Source organism: Bombina bombina, chromosome 4, assembly GCF_027579735.1.
Source record: "Bombina bombina isolate aBomBom1 chromosome 4, aBomBom1.pri, whole genome shotgun sequence".
Taxonomy (NCBI): domain Eukaryota; kingdom Metazoa; phylum Chordata; class Amphibia; order Anura; family Bombinatoridae; genus Bombina; species Bombina bombina.
This window is the reverse complement of record NC_069502.1, coordinates 173,476,961-173,493,818: the sequence shown is the minus strand read 5'-3', so window position 1 is coordinate 173,493,818 and position 16,858 is coordinate 173,476,961. Positions and strand designations below refer to the sequence as shown.

At 40.0% G+C, this 16,858-nt stretch overlaps 1 protein-coding gene across 2 annotated transcripts in view; it reads left to right on the top strand.

The window, feature by feature from the left end:
• The window catches only part of ASAP2 (ArfGAP with SH3 domain, ankyrin repeat and PH domain 2), a 774,383-nt gene that overhangs the window by 402,012 nt on the left and 355,513 nt on the right, over positions 1-16,858 (top strand). For both annotated transcript variants that reach the window (XM_053709709.1, XM_053709708.1), the window contains exon 5: positions 11,321-11,370. In XM_053709709.1, the coding sequence (XP_053565684.1) occupies positions 11,321-11,370 (50 nt within the window). The remainder of the gene's footprint in view (positions 1-11,320; positions 11,371-16,858) is intronic.

Sequence of the window (16,858 nt, the reverse complement as noted above, 5' to 3'; positions counted from 1 at the left end):
GCAGGTTTTCCACCTGTCCTTTCCATTCCTCTACTGTAGGTGGGGTGTCTGATTTCCAATGTTTTGGTATAATTGATTTAGCGCTATTTATCATTAATATTAGCAGAAGCTTGGCTATTTTGTTAGTGAGCTTGGGGAGAGACATATATAAGAGTATTAAAGGATCATTAGGTATTCGTTCTCCTACCAAATCTGACATATGTTTTAGAATCTCCAACCAGAAAGTGTCCAGTCTATCACAACTCCACCAAATGTGAGTCATGTTGCCCTCCCCCCCACAGCCCCTCCAACATTTATTGCTGGCTGTCTTATATATTTTGCATAGCCTACTCGGGGTGAGATACCAGCGTGTAAGGAATTTGTAATTGGTTTCCAATATCCTGACTGAGATAGAGGATTTTTGGTTTCGAGGAAAGCACTTTGCCAATCTTTATTTGGGATTTCTAGCCCCAACTCCTTTTCCCATGCTTTAGTGTAACCGGGTAATGCCTGCGAATTTCCTATCAATAGCTGTTTGTATAGTATTGAAATTAGATGCTTTGGTGTATCATTAGATAAGCAGAGGGTTTCAAATGGTGTCAACTTTCTGGTCAGGTGCTGTCTCTTGGGGTGTGTTAAGATAAAGTGGCAGGTTTGTCTGTATGAGTACCAGTTCAGTTTAATGTCCGGGTGTGATTCCGTTATCGTGTCTAGTGTCTTGATCTCTCCATCGTCATGTTGGAACATGGAGATAATTCTATTCTTAATGTGGGTGCCCCTGATTTTTTGTTCGTCTTTGTGTATCCAGTGTAAGGCAGAGCTATGGCTAATGGGCATCATGGGTGAAGTGGCACCTGATATGTGTGTTGTGGTATTTATTAGTCTATCCCATGTTTGAAAGAACTCCTCCAAAACCTGGTAATGCTGGATATGTGGCGGCCTGTCCTTGGTTGGGAGCCATGCTGCTATGCCAGCATTGCATATTCCTAATATATTATTATTATTATTATCGGTTATTTGTAGAGCGCCAACAGATTCCGCTAATATATGTCTGTCTATTTGTACCCACTGTTTGTGGGTGCTGTTAGTGCACCACTCTACCAGATTTTGTAGAGCTATTGCTATTTTATACATAATGATATGTGGGACTCCCAATCCCCCGTTTTCTTTGGGTATATACATGGTTTGCCTAGCGATTCGGGGTCTAATATCTTGCCAAATAAATTGTTCTATCATAGATTGGAGTTTGGAAATGTATTGCTGTGGGAGGTGTATTGGGACAGTTTGTAGTAGATATAGAAGTCTGGGGAGAACATTCATTTTTATGACATTAATTCTACCCAGCCACGATATGGATTTGCTCCTCCAACTGGATAGATCTGCTATTAGTGTGTTTTCTAATTTTTTGTAATTAGATTGGAATATCACGTTGGGGTCGGGTGATATGTATATTCCCAGGTATTTTAGTTTCGTTTTTTGAATTTTAAGTGGGCAATTTTGTGTTAAGCGTTGAAACTCTGTCTCTTCATATGTTAAGTTTAACAATTCGGACTTATTTGTATTTATTAGGAAGTGGGATACTTTTCCATAGCTCTGAAATACTTTTAGCGTTTCTGGTAAAGATGTCTCGATATCCGTAAGCGTGAGCAAGACATCGTCCGCATATAGAGCCAGTTTATGTTCAGTGCCTCCTATCTGGATGCCTTTAATTAGTGGGTTATTCCTGATTTTCTGGGCCAGTGCCTCTATAGAGATAGCGAATAGTACCGGGGAGAGAGGGCACCCCTGTCTGGTGCCGTTCTGTATGTGTAATTTATCTGATAGAGTGCCATTTACCTTGATTCTTGCCCATGGGCATGTATAAAGGGAGAAAACATAGTGTATAAATTTATCGCCGAATTTCATTTTGTGCAGAACTGCTTTTAAAAATTGCCAATTTATCCTATCAAAAGCTTTCTCTGCGTCCGTGGATATCAGGACCGCCGGGACTTTATTATGTTTAACATATGATGTTAACTGTATGGCCTTTATGGTGTTATCTTTCGTTTCCCTTCCTGGAATAAAGCCTGTTTGATCTGTGTTCACAAGTTGGGGTAGGAATCTATTTATTCTGTGAGCTAAAATTTTGGCGAAAATCTTAACATCAGAGTTTAAAAGGGATATAGGTCGGAAATTCTCTGGTCTATCTGGTTCCCGACCTGGTTTTGGTAATACAGTTATGTGGGCTTCTAGCATGCTCTCTGTGAATCCATTAGAATTTAAAAGGGAGTTAAACATTCTGGCTAATGGGGTTAGTAAATGGTGAGGAAATATTTTGTAGTATTTCATACTGAGCCCATCCGGGCCCGGGCTCTTGCCACTTGGCATATCTTTTATGGCTTTTTTGATTTCTTCTACTGTTATAGGAAGTTCTAAGCCCTTAGCCTCATCTACATCTAATGTAGGGAGATCAATGTCTGAAATGAAATCTGCTATATTATGCGGTGTAATCTCTTCTGTGAGGTTATATAGAGACGCGTAATATTGCCTAAACATCTCTGCTATACTTTTGCTGTCCTTATGTACTGACCCTTGTTTGTTTTTGATATAATGTATGTGTGTGTTCAATTGTCTTCTTTTCAAGGCTTTTGCCAGTGAAGTACCTGGCTTGTCTCTTATATCAAAATATTTTTGTTTTAGGTAGGATGCTTTCCTTTGATATTCCTTAGTGAGAAAAATTTTCAATGATTGCCTAGCCTTTTGTAGTGAGGTTAGTGTGTCTTTAGATTGTGGGTTCAGTTTGTGCATTTTCTCCCAGTGCCCTATCTGTGCTAATGTGGAGTTTAGGAATTGTCTGTTTTCCTTTTTTTCTTTAGCCTTTTTTGCTATTAGTTCCCCTCTTACTACACACTTATGTGCCTCCCATACAATTCTGTCCGATGTGTCTGCAGCCACATTTTCTTTGAAGTAATCTGTCAGTGTCTTGTCTATTGCTTGTCTGTGTAGAGGGTCTCCCAACATGTGCTCATCTAGCCTCCAGATGTATGTTCTCGGTGGGATATCTGGCCAGTCTATTGAACATTGCACCGGGGCATGATCTGCCCAGGTAGTAGGTAGTATCTTAGAGTCCGTAATCATGGATAGTCCTGTCTGGTCTGAGAATATATAGTCTATCCTGGTAAATGTGTTATGTGGGTTTGAGTAAAATGTATAATCTCTGGTGTTTGTGTTCATTTCTCTCCAAACATCGTGTATTTTGAGTTGGTGCATGTGGCTCTTGATGGTTTTAATTACCCGTTTGGATGTGCTAGTGGAGCCTGTAGACGTGTCTACCAGCGGATCCATCGGAAAGTTAAGGTCCCCCCCTAAAAATAGTACTCCCTTGCTATGTACTAGCAGCGAATGAAACACTGTTTTAAATGTGTGGTGTTGGTCTTTGTTCGGTAGATAGACATTTGCTATAGTGATTGGTCTGTTATATAGAAGTCCCACCAAAATGATGTATCTGCCGTTTTTATCTTTATATATGTGGGTTGGAACTGAATTGTATTTTTGAACAAAATGCCCACCACCCCCCCTTTCTTTGTCACACCTGAGGCCAGATATGTGTTTCTGTACTTATGAGACAGCATTTTTGGTTCCTTACCTCTCTTAAAGTGTGTTTCTTGTACCAACAGTATATCTCCTGTATTCTTATACAAATCTCTAAACACCATAGATCTCTTTTCGGGGCTGTTCAAGCCGTTTACATTTATCGAAGTGAGTGTGATAGTATGCATATTTGATGCCCTCGCTGCCTTTAGAGTGATCAGATATGCCTGTGTTATATATGGGGCGTGATTTCTTTTAATATGTGATGTTCTGGATGCGCCCAGATGGTCTAGAAACTTGTCTGTTCCTAAATCCCGATATTAGCTATGTGTGCGGTACTGTGTCTCTTGTTTCTATATGTCTGGAGATCTATTCCGCCAAACACCACAACTTGTACAAAAGATAAACAATGGTAAATATCACTATTGCTATATTTAACTAATCAACAGTGTGTAAAACAAATATTAACAAAGCAAATGTAATACTAAGGGTAGTATCCCCACCCCCAAGCAATTAACTAAACATTTTTAGAATAATATTAAACATACGACCTTAAGCTACCATGGCTGCTCCAAATAGAAAGTCCTATATCAGTTAATTCAGTGTCCTGGTACCACTGTATTAGTGGATTGTGTCTCTCCAGAGGGATATTGTGATGATCTCATCTTCAGTGACATAGAAGTAGTGGGTCTGTCCATATGTATCTCATCACCTATACAATGATCCTCTTCCTCCGGATGTTTGATATTTAGTTGTAATGTTTTATTGAAGCGTGGTAGATCTTCTTGGGATTTGTAGATGGCTGTGTTATTGTCCTTTGTAGCAATAATACATACTGGGAACCCCCAACGCTAAGGAATTTTCTGATCTCTTAGGACAGATGTGATAAAGTGTAGTTCCCTTCTTTTTTGTAAGGTTGCTGGACATAAATCTGCAAAGATTTGTATGTGGTTCCCTGCATGGGTAAATTTTTGCTTCTGTCTGGCATGTCGCAGAATCTCTTCTCTGTCTTTATGGTTAAGTAATTTTAAGATTATATCCCTCGGCGGGGCTTTAAGGGGTGGTTTTGCACGCAAAGCTCTGTGTGCTCTTTCTATGCAGATATCCGGGGAGTCATTCATGCCTTTAAGAGTTCTAAACATATCTTGCAAACAACCCTCTATTGCATTCTGTTGTATTGTTTCTGGGACACCTCGTATACGAAGGTTGTTGCGCCTTCCCCTATTATCGAGATCTTCAACTCTTTCCAACAAATGATGGATAGTGTCCTCTTGTTCATAGGCTAATTTTGAGATATGCTGAATGTCCCTTTCAGTAGTGTTATGTTTTCTTCCAGCATGGAGACTCTGTTAGTTACCTTAGATAAGTCTTTTTTAAGTTCGCCATACCATCCTTTAACTTCACCCAGGATATCTTTTATGTCATCCTTTGTACATAAGGTTTTAATATCTTCCTTGGTTAGTGGGGATAAATTCATACAAAGGGGATACCCTGTGAAATTGATTGAAAGTGAGATTAAAAGGGTTCAGGAGCCGGAGGAGAAAGGAATTAGTGTTTCTAAGAAAGAGAATGAAGAGAGGGTAGTGTGTGTAACACAGTTTAACCCCATTAATAGAGAAATTAGAAACATTATATCCAGACACTGGCACATTTTGAAAAATTGCAATATGGATGTTGTATCCTTTAAAAACCCACCAATGATGGCACACCGCAGGGTTCAAAACCTGGGGGACATTCTAGTTAGAAATGATTTAGGATCTAGGAAGAAACAGAAATACATAACTAAAAAGAGTTATGGAACCTTTCCATGTTTGGGCTGTGCAAGCTGTAGTGCAGTTATTAAAGGGACAGAATTTCAACATCCCCAAACGGGAATTTTTTTTTAGCATTAACAATTTCTATACGTGTGACTCATCCTATGTCGTATACCTCATTAAATGCCCGTGTTCCAAAATCTATATCGGTGAGACCACCAGAAGGGTACGAGATAGGATGAGTCAACACAGATCCAATATCAGATGTGGGGACCAAGAAGCCCCTGTATCATGTCACTTCTTGAGTGCAGGCCACAATATAAGTCAGTTAAGGTGGCAAATAATTGATGGAGTGGAAAATTTAAGAAGAGGGGGCAATAGGGAAACCATATTAAAACAAAAGGAGTCATACTGGATATATAAATTGGATGCTCTAATTCCTAAAGGCATTAATAGAGAACTGGACCTTAAAGTATTTCTGTAATATATACTTATGTAGTATAAAAAATTGCAATAGTCCTTAGATAATGAATTACTTTGTAAAAATCAAGTATTGGTAAGAAATTATATGTATTTTAACAACATATGAATAGGTAAATTGTATATTGTTTTTAACTTTACTTATGTGTTTAACACTGTAATAATTTTTGTAACCACTAGGTGGTAGTGTTAGGTGATAGAAATCACTTTGTAACATTATACATGGGGTTAATATGTAGGACTATAAATGTACCTCAACAGATGAGGCTCATTAGCATGATTAAGGGATAACATCCCGAAACGTTGCTGCCTATCTACTTTGTACCTGCATGGGATAAAGATGTCTCAATAAAGCATTGAAAACTTACAGTGGTGTATCGAGGTTGACAGTCCCTCTCACCACCTGCACCTGTGATACTGTGGAGCTGTACACTGTTCATGTGTATTCCTTGGTTAGTGGGTTATTGTTTTCTGATTCTGGTGTCAGCTTTAGCGAGAGTTCTGATTCTTGTGTTGATGGCGCCTCCATTTCTGCGTTTGAGATTACTGCTTCTTGGGCTTTTAGATACTGGTGAATTGGTTTAGATCTGTTATTTTTATCTGGTTTGTTCAGCTTGCGTCCGGGCATGACCACTGATTATATGACATATAGAGGTGGCAGCCGGCAGCAGGCAAGCCACAGTCAAAAACACCCAAGTAAAGTAATGGTTGAGGTCCCACGTGTTAAGTGTCTGCAGCTGAATAAGCAGGATGTACTGTTGTATATCTTTATGGAATTATTACTGTTGAATTCCCCTATGATTAGTGTGGAGTAGCTGCAAGTGTAGGTACAGTCCTGAGCTGTTCTTGTGAGGCCTCTAGCGACAGTCACAACCAAAGTGCTTATCTGATATTCACAGTTCATATATTTAATTATCATATTTTATCACTGTATTCTGATGCCTTTATTTGATGGTGCGCTTCCCCTGTGAATTCGTCGTGCTATTGGGCCCGTTATCTATGCCTGCGTATTATGTCAGGTATGGAGGGTGATATTCACTGCCCGGGCTTCTCCCCCTCTCTTCCACCTCCCGGTATAGACTTATGAGGACACCTCTTACCGCTTGTTGTGCTTCTAGCTACCGAGCCTCCACCTATACCTTTACTGTAATGAGTATGGCGAGGCGCCACGTGGGTCTTGCGGTCCGTGTCTGTTGATGTGCGCGCTGTGATCCGGTTGCCACAAACTCCTGCCACTGCACTCCGTATGTTCCGGAGTATGTTAGTTGCCCCCAGGTCTCACTTTATATGTGCCAGGTAGCCTTTTTATCTATTGCTTGGGTAGTGGGGCCTAGGAGCTAGTGTGTTAAGCGGCAAGCTCCGCCCCCCACCTAGACGACATTTTAATACAAGCGTCGTCCTTTCTCAAAGCAAAGGCTCATACGGACATTGTTCTAGCCTTTCTAAGGTCTCACGGGTGGAAGGTGAACATAGAAAAGAGTTCTCTGTCCCCGTTCACAAGGGTTCCCTTCCTGGGAACAATAATAGACTCGGTAGAAATGAAGATCTTTCTGACAGAGGTCAGGAAACTAAAACTTTTGAACACTTGTCGAGTTCTTCAATCCATTCCTCAACCCTCCATAGCTCAGTGCATGGAGGCAATAGGACTAATGGTTGCGGCAATGGACGTGGTCCCCTTTGCTCGAATTCATTTACAACCATTGCAACTGTGCATGCTCAAACAGTGGAATGGGGACTATGCAGATTTGTCTCCCCAGATACAAATGGACCAGAGACTCACTCCTCTGGTGGTTGTCTCAGGATCACCTGTCTCAGGGAATGAGTTTCCGCAGACCGGAGTGGATCATTGTCACGACCGACGCCAGCCTCTTAGGCTGGGGTGCGGTCTGGGAGTCCCTGAAAGCTCAGGGTCTATGGTCTCGGGAAGAATCTCTTCTCCCGATAAACATTTTGGAATTGAGAGCGATATTCAATGCGCTCCAGGCATGGCCTCAACTAGCGGAGGCCAAATTCATCAGATTTCAGTCGGACAACATGACGACTGTAGCGTACATCAATCATCAGGGGGGAACGAAGAGTTCCCTGGCAATGAGGGAGGTATCCAAGATCATCAAATGGGCAGAGAATCACTCCTGCCATCTATCAGCAATTCACATCCCAGGAGTGGACAACTGGGAAGCGGATTATCTGAGTCGTCAGACTTTCCATCCGGGGGAGTGGGAACTTTACCCGGAGGTTTTTGCCCAGTTAACTCAACTATGGGGCATTCCAGATCTGGATCTGATGGCGTCACGTCAGAACTCCAAAGTTCCACGTTACGGGTCCAGGTCCAGGGATCCCAAGGCGACATTGGTAGATGCCTTAGTGGCACCTTGGTCGTTCAATCTAGCTTATGTCTTTCAAAGGATACTATCTTTTCTCCAAGAAGGATTGGAGAAAGGTCTATCAGCTAGTTCTTTAAAAGGACAGATATCTGCTCTGTCTGTTTTGTTACACAAGCGTCTGGCAGCCGTGCCAGATGTTCAGGCGTTTGTACAGGCTTTAGTCAGAATCAAGCCTGTCTACAGACCTGTGGCTCCTCCATGGAGTCTAAATTTAGTTCTTTCAGTTCTTCAAGGGGTTCCGTTTGAACCTCTACATTCCATAGATATTAAGTTACTATCTTGGAAAGTTTTGTTTTTGGTAGCTATTTCTTCTGCTAGAAGAGTTTCTGAATTGTCTGCTTTGCAGTGTAATTCACCTTATCTGGTGTTCCATGCAGATAAGGTTGTTTTGCTTACCAAACCTGGTTTTCTTCCAAAAGTGGTTTCTAATAAGAATATTAACCAGGAAATCATTGTTCCTTCTCTGTGCCCTAATCCAGCTTCTAAGAAGGAACGACTGTTACACAATCTTGATGTGGTTCGTGCTTTAAAATTCTATTTACAAGCAACTAAAGATTTCAGACAAACCTCATCCTTGTTTGTTGTCTATTCTGGTAAGAGGAGAGGTCAGAAAGCGACTGCTGCCTCTTTCCTTCTGGCTGAAAAGCATCATCAGATTGGCTTATGAGACTGCTGGACAGCAGCCTCCTGAACGAATTACAGCTCACTCTACTAGAGCTGTGGCTTCCACATGGGCTTTCAAGAATGAGGCTTCTGTTGAACAGATTTGTAAGGCAGCGACTTGGTCTTCACTGCATACATTCAACAAATTTTACAAATTCGATACTTTTGCTTCTTCGGAGGCTATTTTTGGGAGAAAGGTTTTACAAGCAGTGATGCCTTCCGTTTAGGTTACCTGACTTGTTCCCTCCCTTCATCCGTGTCCTAAAGCTTTGGTATTGGTTCCCACAAGTAAGGATGAAGCCGTGGACCGGATACACCAATGTAGGAGAAAACAGAATTTATGTTTACCTGATAAATTCCTTTCTCCTACGGTTGTATCCGGTCCACGGCCCACCCTGGCATTTGGTCAAGTTTAAATTTATTTTTCCAAACTACAGTCACCACTGCACCCTATGGTTCTCCTTTTTCTCCTAACCGTCGGTCGAATGACTTGGGGGGCGGAGCCTAAGGGGAGCTATATGGACAGCTCTGCTGTGTGTTCTCTTTGCCACTTCCTGTAGCGAATGAGAATATCCCACAAGTAAGGATGAAGCCGTGGACCGGATACACCGTAGGAGAAAGGAATTTATCAGATAAACATAAATTCTGTTTTTTAAAACAGCAGTAATTGATGAACCTCTTAGTGTTGATTACAAAATTCTACTCATATCTCAAAATAATTGTGACTGCCATGTATAAACTCTGATTATACTAGTTATCAATATCAATGGAAGCTGGGTTCAATTCAATATGAGCAAGTTGCTATGTCTTGAATCTGAGGCTGTATAATACTCTAATAGTTAAAAATTATAAGTATAAATAACTGTAGAATAAAGAATACTAAAGATGAGAAGTGTTCTGCTATTACTCTGGGAACGAGAAATTAGCTAACATTTCTCATTGTTTGAGAGAGAACATAAAGTATAGCTCAGAAGTTTTTCTTTTTTCTTTAAAATAAATCATTGGTTATACATTTTTCCTACACAAAGTTACAATAGACAGACATGAACAGCAATAAGGAAACTTCTTTGACACATCATATGCTTAGCATAATCAATTTTGCATGCACACATCAGCTGATAATTGCATTTTCTAGAAAGGTTTACTCCAAAGAATGTTGACGACGAGCTAAATACACTTTTTTTTTTTTTTTTTTACATGTATTGTGTTTGTAATTATTTTACAATAACTATGCTTACTAGTGTAGGGTGCATATTTTATGGTGTTTGAGGTAAAAAAAAGAATCACATGAGATAAGTCTTTTAAATAGAGTATCCCATTTTATGTATTTTAAATTTCTCTCACACTCTTGTGGTGTCCTGCCGAGTACTGTGGATGTGTGGCTTGTTGGAGTACGTTTCCAAGAAATCTTTCTTCCTAGTATGTATACCTAACCATTCATACTGGCATTTGTTTTCTGATATCAGATTTTATGTAGCATGGATTCTAGTATTTTCTAGCCTGAAAAATAGAATTTTAGTATAGATGAAAAAAGATCATTTATGGCCCCACCTTGTAAACATGTTGGTTACTACAAGTGTCTTGCCAACTACTGACTTATGGTGTCAGGACTACCTGAAGCTTGTTTTTGCAGGTTCCTGAAAACATAAGAATATCACTTGGGTTTTCCCCAGAGGTCTATGGACTGTGGCTTTCCCTTCTAAGTGAAACCTTTTGGATGGTTACCCCATTGTGACCGATTGTACTTTTTGGATTATGCAGGGTGTGTGCCTAATTTATTTTACTGCTGAATCTGTTTGAGCCCTGTTTCACACCCTGCACACCTTCCTTGCTCTAGATACGACTATGTACAGTATGTCTTATGGTCTGTGTTTCAGTATTCCGCACCATTACCCAGTTTTAGTACAAATATGGCTATTTCTGTTCCACTAGGTTTTTTGTTATAGCTGCAATGCTTGTTACAACACTTTCTAAACATTGTATTGTGTACCTGGGTTTCCTTTGCACCATTTGCAAAGTAGGTTCAGAATATTATTCTTAAATGGATTGCATAAAACTGCTAAAGGGCATATTGTAAACATTACAACTGGTAGTAAAATCTAAAACGTTCTTTACTGGAGATATTTTGTTGTTACTATACGTTGTATACACAATAATTAGAGTGTGTTCTATCCCTAAGTAAGAAACTGTGTAAGGTTATACGAAAGCTGTACTTGCAACATAATTCAACTGTATAGCCTAATAGAGAGAGAAAGAACTTATGCACAAAGCTACAGACTAATGGAAACTACAACTGCCATTTCTATTGATAAGTCCTAATTGTAACAAACAGTCTATAGTGGCCTATGATTTGCCTCTTAGTTAGTTTTCAAGTGTACCAGCCTTCCACTGCACACTGGTTGAAAATCTGTGCTATAGTATAGGACTGTATATAAATATTTGCATGCTCCCATATTTTTAATAATTATTTTCATGCTTTTTCCCCCCCAGGATTTGAAAAAACCATTTGATAAAGCGTGGAAAGATTATGAAACAAAAGTGTAAGTGATGCATTGTCTTTTAGAAATGTATAAATTAATGTTGATTAGATATATTAGTGTTTCCCAAACAATGAATCAGTGGAACCCTCTTTTGGCTGTAAATATATTGATGAACCTCTATTTGTCTCCTATGAAACATATACTTTCCAAGTCCCTATAATTATATTGGCTGCTGACTGTACTTAATTTTTTATAGTGCGAGACTTCTTGAAGCAGTTTTATTTTGGAACAGTATGGTTTTTACACATTGCAGTTTGGGAATCGCACTATTTAACCTTTAATAAGTGCAGGAACTGAAGTATAACTGTTTACACAGCACTTACTCTGGTGAGCTGAGGAAATTGTGAGGTAAAATATCTTCCTCTTTTACGCAGAGATGTTCAGGTGATACTTATCAGTGGTGCAGAGGTTTCCTAACTTTGTTTGTGCTTATTCAATGAGACCAGTATAGTGAGTTGAATAGATTTTTTTACTCCTAAATTCATTAAATCATCTATTAACATTTTGTTTTAGGAGTGAATTCAATTTGTTATAATTAATTGAGATAAAACAATTTTAGGACAGCATTTTTTATGTAATGATTTTGGAATTTTGTGATCAGAAATTAGATAATTGATTTGAAACTCAACTTGAACTTACTTCATAGGAACTTTGAAAAATTCCCCTGCTCACCCAGCCAAATTAGAAGCTGGCCTCATGATATTAGCAAATCAGATTGTTTTATTTGCTTCCACAAGGTTTAAATTCCACTATTAACCCCTAAACTGTATTATTATTAGTTGGTGTAATATATACACTAGCAAAAACCTGTTTAATATGAAACTTTAAACGTTATTGGATTTAAACTGAACCTTTAAAAAAATAATTGACACTGGCATAGATCACCATTTTCTGTAAGCAAATGTTGAGTTTAATACACATGATCACCATAACTCGGATGTAGAAATAGACAAATAGTTATCATGTAAGCTACTCCAGCAGGTTCTGAAATAATTTGTGAAAATCACTTTTTAGAAAAGGTAGCTTTTCCAGTAAATATTCCTTGGTAAGAAGTGACACAGACCAGAAAATATATTTAGACAATGGAATATTGACTAGAGTTAGCAGGGTTATGAGTTTTTGTATCATTGAATTAATTTATTTGATGCTTATTTATTTTCATACAGATGGAAATAGTAGTGAAATCGCTGTCTGTGAGTGACAATACTCAGACATTCTTGTACAAGGCTCATGCTAATTCATATGATCTTGGAATATCCTTGGTAAACATGTTTGTTAAGCCAATGGTTTACATCTTTTGCAAAAAATCCAATAAATTTAAAGCTTACACTTTGACTCCTCCTCCTGGCTGCTCTGAGCAGTTGAGAAAGTGGGAACTAATTACTATAGAATGTGCATTCAATAAAGATAGATTGAATCAAGAGTTTCCAAAGTTTCTGGTAACCAACTGGCTGTATATATTTCACATGGGCACAAAAGCCCCTAAATTATCATTTAAGTGTTAAATACATGAGCCATTTAAGTTAAATGTGCATGCTTATCTGGAAAAAATTCCAGTGTTCCTCTTCTGAGAAAACACCAAAGGTACCACTGTTCTCAAGTCCATGTGAAAAGCGCTGCTACAATCTGTCAAACTTGAAGGACTGTGTTGATGTTCCACGGCATAGATTCCAGTAAGTTTGTTTCAATTTTTACTTGCATGTTAACGTAAAATAAGAAGTCAGGGTCTCAGTGGGACTCCTTTATCCTTATGGAATCGAGGGTTAATATCTCCTGAGGGGGATTATTGAACAGTGGGGACTTTATTCATGTTTGTTATGTGATTCTGACTGTTTAGGTGTAAGAGACGTTTGTAAGTTTTTGGGGCTCATAGGCTATTGCAGAACGTACAGGTTAATTTTCCTGCTGCGGAGTTTTATTACACTGGCACGGTTTTCCTTAGCAGGAGTGATCTTGCACGTTGCACCACGCTCGTGATTGTTACTTCTGGGTTTTCTGGTACTAGCGATCTTCATGGTTTGCGATTGATGTCTCTTCCGGGGGAAGTAAAGGAAAAAACAAAAAAACAACAGAACAAAGTAAAAAAAAGATGCTGCTTCTGGTCGGGGTGATGTTCCCCCGATATGTCTGAGACTATGTTTAAGCGTTGGAGCTCATATGTTTTTCTATTTGTTTTTCTCCCTTTTCTGGTCCTACCAGAACTTTAGAATTTTAGACCCTTTGAGCAGATATGTTGTATCCTACATATCGGGTTGGTCCTGGTTGGGTATTAGTTATCTCTGTTCTTTTTGAGGTCTATATCAGGATATGTTGTATCCTATATAACAGGCTGGACCTGTTTGGGTACAAACTTTCTCTGTGAATGAAATCACAAAACAAAGGCGCCTCCTAGTGTGATACAGTTGGTACAGAATGGATAATTTAGATGCCAAATGAATACTCACAAATGGAGCAGCACCCAATTGTGCCAAGTCAGGCAGACTGGGAACTTGCAGTGTCCCAGCTCACTGTCACAGTGTTAGTGCCGGTCTGTCCAATGTCCTCAGTGGATAGCATAAGCTCAGACTCTCAAATATAGTTAAAAAATTCCACAATAATATACATAAAAAACAGAAGTCAACCAAATGACTATTTATGATTTATGATATTTAGAATCACAGAATGCTACGCGTTTCTCAGACCTCTGTCTGTTTCATTATAATTATATATAACATTGGTATACCACATTATTTGTCTTACAGCTATTGGTTGTATGCATACATATATTTATCACTATACTTATAGTTAGTGGGTTATATATAGGATAACCACATCCCCCTTATTCACATTTGTGCCCCTAGAGTTGACAGTGTGTAAAACAGGATATTAATGGGCCTGTTTGGGTACTAGTTACCTGTCTTCTTTCTTCTTTTTTCTTTTCAAGAGGTTGTTTCCTTGTTCCTTTGGTCCAGAGGAAGCCCTTCTATCCTAGATGTTAGGCTGGTGCTAGTTTGAATCATCTTGGTTGGGCGTCCGATGTTGGAGAAGGGCCTATGAGTTAATACCCTGCTTAGCAAAACTGTGTTTTGGAATTTAATTTCTGCTGTGACAGTTTTCTTCAGGAGCTAAGTTTTTTTCCTTTTCTGACCATGGGGTTTCTCTCGTTCCTTTTTATACTCTCTATGTAGAGTTTATTTCTTCTCCCTCTTGAGGGTTGCTATAAGGTCTCTCTTCCTTTATCAGGGAGATGGATATTCTCTGTCATCATGTGAAGATATCCGGATCTTCAGGGACGTATCGTTTCTGTAACCCCGTTCTGATCCTAGTTTCTTGGGATCCGGGGCTCTTTATACAGTTCCTATTTCCTGGGTTCTGGTTGCTCCTACTTTTTGGCGGTTCTGGTTATCTCCATCGCCACCTAGGAGTTTTAAGGAATCTCTATTGTCCCTTCCTTCCTTGGCGTTGGATTTGGATTGGAGTTCCTGGGTAGACCCCAGGGTGGTTGGATGCGGTTTGATCCTTCAAACAGGAAGTCGTTTAGGCCTTTTTGAGTTTCAGTACTCAATAGGCTTGCCCTGCAGTTTTCCTTCAGACGTTTGTTGGTACTGTGAGGGCGTGATGTTTAGCCCAGTTCCGATTCTTTGGTTTGTGGTATTGCTTATCTATCTTCCAGATATCATAGTGTTTCTGGATCGTCCGCTCCGGTCTCCAGTATGCGGTAGATCGTTCCCTGTTCTGGGATAATTACTTTGATCTACCGGGCATTTTTTTATTTATCTCTACCATGGAGGGGGAGAGTGTATATTTGGGATTCCTTCTATTTTTCTCAAGGGAATCTTCGGTTTGTGGGTTTGAACCCAGGCAAAAGCTCCTGCTTTCTGATCTGGTGTGGCCTTCTGGTGTCAGCTAGCCTTCCAATGCAGAAGTTAATACTCTGGGGACTTGGGTTCTGTTGTTATCCAGTTGGGTTCTTTCTGAAACAGATCATTTTTCTGACTCTGAGAGTTTGGCAGGAGGTCGAGGGTCTCTCTTTCTGTGTGTACTTTTGTTCTGGATTCCAGAAGAGGTTTTTCTGAGCTGTACCTTTGGGGAATCCGGTCTAGGCTTTTTGGGTGTCCTTGTCTGCCCTAGTCTTTTTTTCCTTAGGGGATTCTTAGGTTGATCTCTGTATCTTTTAGAGCTTGGTAGGTTTATCTTCCTTGCCCTCTGTGACTATGTCACTCCTTCTGGGTTAACTCAGTCTGTCAAGAGCAGGCGTCAGGGTATCCGATTTGCTCCTTTTGTGCTGCAACTTAATTTCATAGTTTGGTCTTCTTCATTATGGGTGCTCCCTTTATGGAGTTTGACTGGATCTTCACCTTTCGATCTGTGAGACGGATATTTCTGACGGTGTCAGTCTTTTCCTCAGCTTGTAGCTGTTCCCTCGATATATTTTGGGTTGGCGATCTTCCTCCCCCCCCAGTTTCTTGGTGGGGTGGTGTTAATTTCCCCTGTTTTTATATTTTTTTCTTGAGGTGTTCCTTTGTCCCTTTTCAAGGTGTCCCGAAGAAAGTGTTTGCTAGCCGGTTCTGTATGGCACAGCTAGTTCTTATAGCCTGGGGGTTAGCCTGGCCCTAACAGTTGGGGTTACGGGTTGTGTCAGCCGTCACCTTCTGCCCTGGTTTGTGGGCTCCTAAACAGATTCTAGATATCGTTTTCTAGTCTGTTCCCGGGGTTAATGAACTCTTGCTGTTCATTTCTTTTTGCTAGGACACGGGCTGCGGGCTGGCAGTTCCGTTCTTGTCTTTTTGCCTTTTCAGTACCTTGGACTTTCCTGTTAGTTTTTTTGTTTGCATCGGTTCTTGTTATCGATGCAGGGGATGGTCCTGAATTTTTTATTCTTTGACCTGTTCTGATGGGGAGTATTTTTTTTACATGTCCTAGTCTCTCTTGCTGTCTGGTACTTCGCTCTCCTTGGGGTTTTTCGCTCTAAAGAAACTTTTCATTCGGGTTCTGCAAGGAGCTTCTCCCTCTGTTGTTCCTTTTTTTTTTCTGGGATTGTGTCTCAAGGTCCTTTCTGACTTTCTGAGCGTACTCCGCTTTCTTCTATGTATCTTCCTATTCGGAGGTGTAGGTGTTGGGAGTCTTGGTGGTCTCGTAAACAGCGGGTCTCTAGTCTCCTCAGAGCTTTTCTTTTTTGACCTCCTTTTGGGACCAGTGGTTTTCTGTGGTTTCTGGCCTGGGCTCTTATGGTCCTAATTTTTGGACAGTTACTTGGTCCTCCTAACATTTTTTCTCCAACATAGGTGTGTCCGGTCCACGGCGTCATCCTTACTTGTGGGATATTCTCTTCCCCAACAGGAAATGGCAAAGAGCCCAGCAAAGCTGGTCACATGATCCCTCCTAGGCTCCGCCTACCCCAGTCATTCTCTTTGCCGTTGTACAGGCAACATCTCCACGGAGATGGCTTAGAGTTTTTTAGTGTTTAACTGTAGTTTTTATTATTCAATCAAGAGTTTGTTATTTTAAA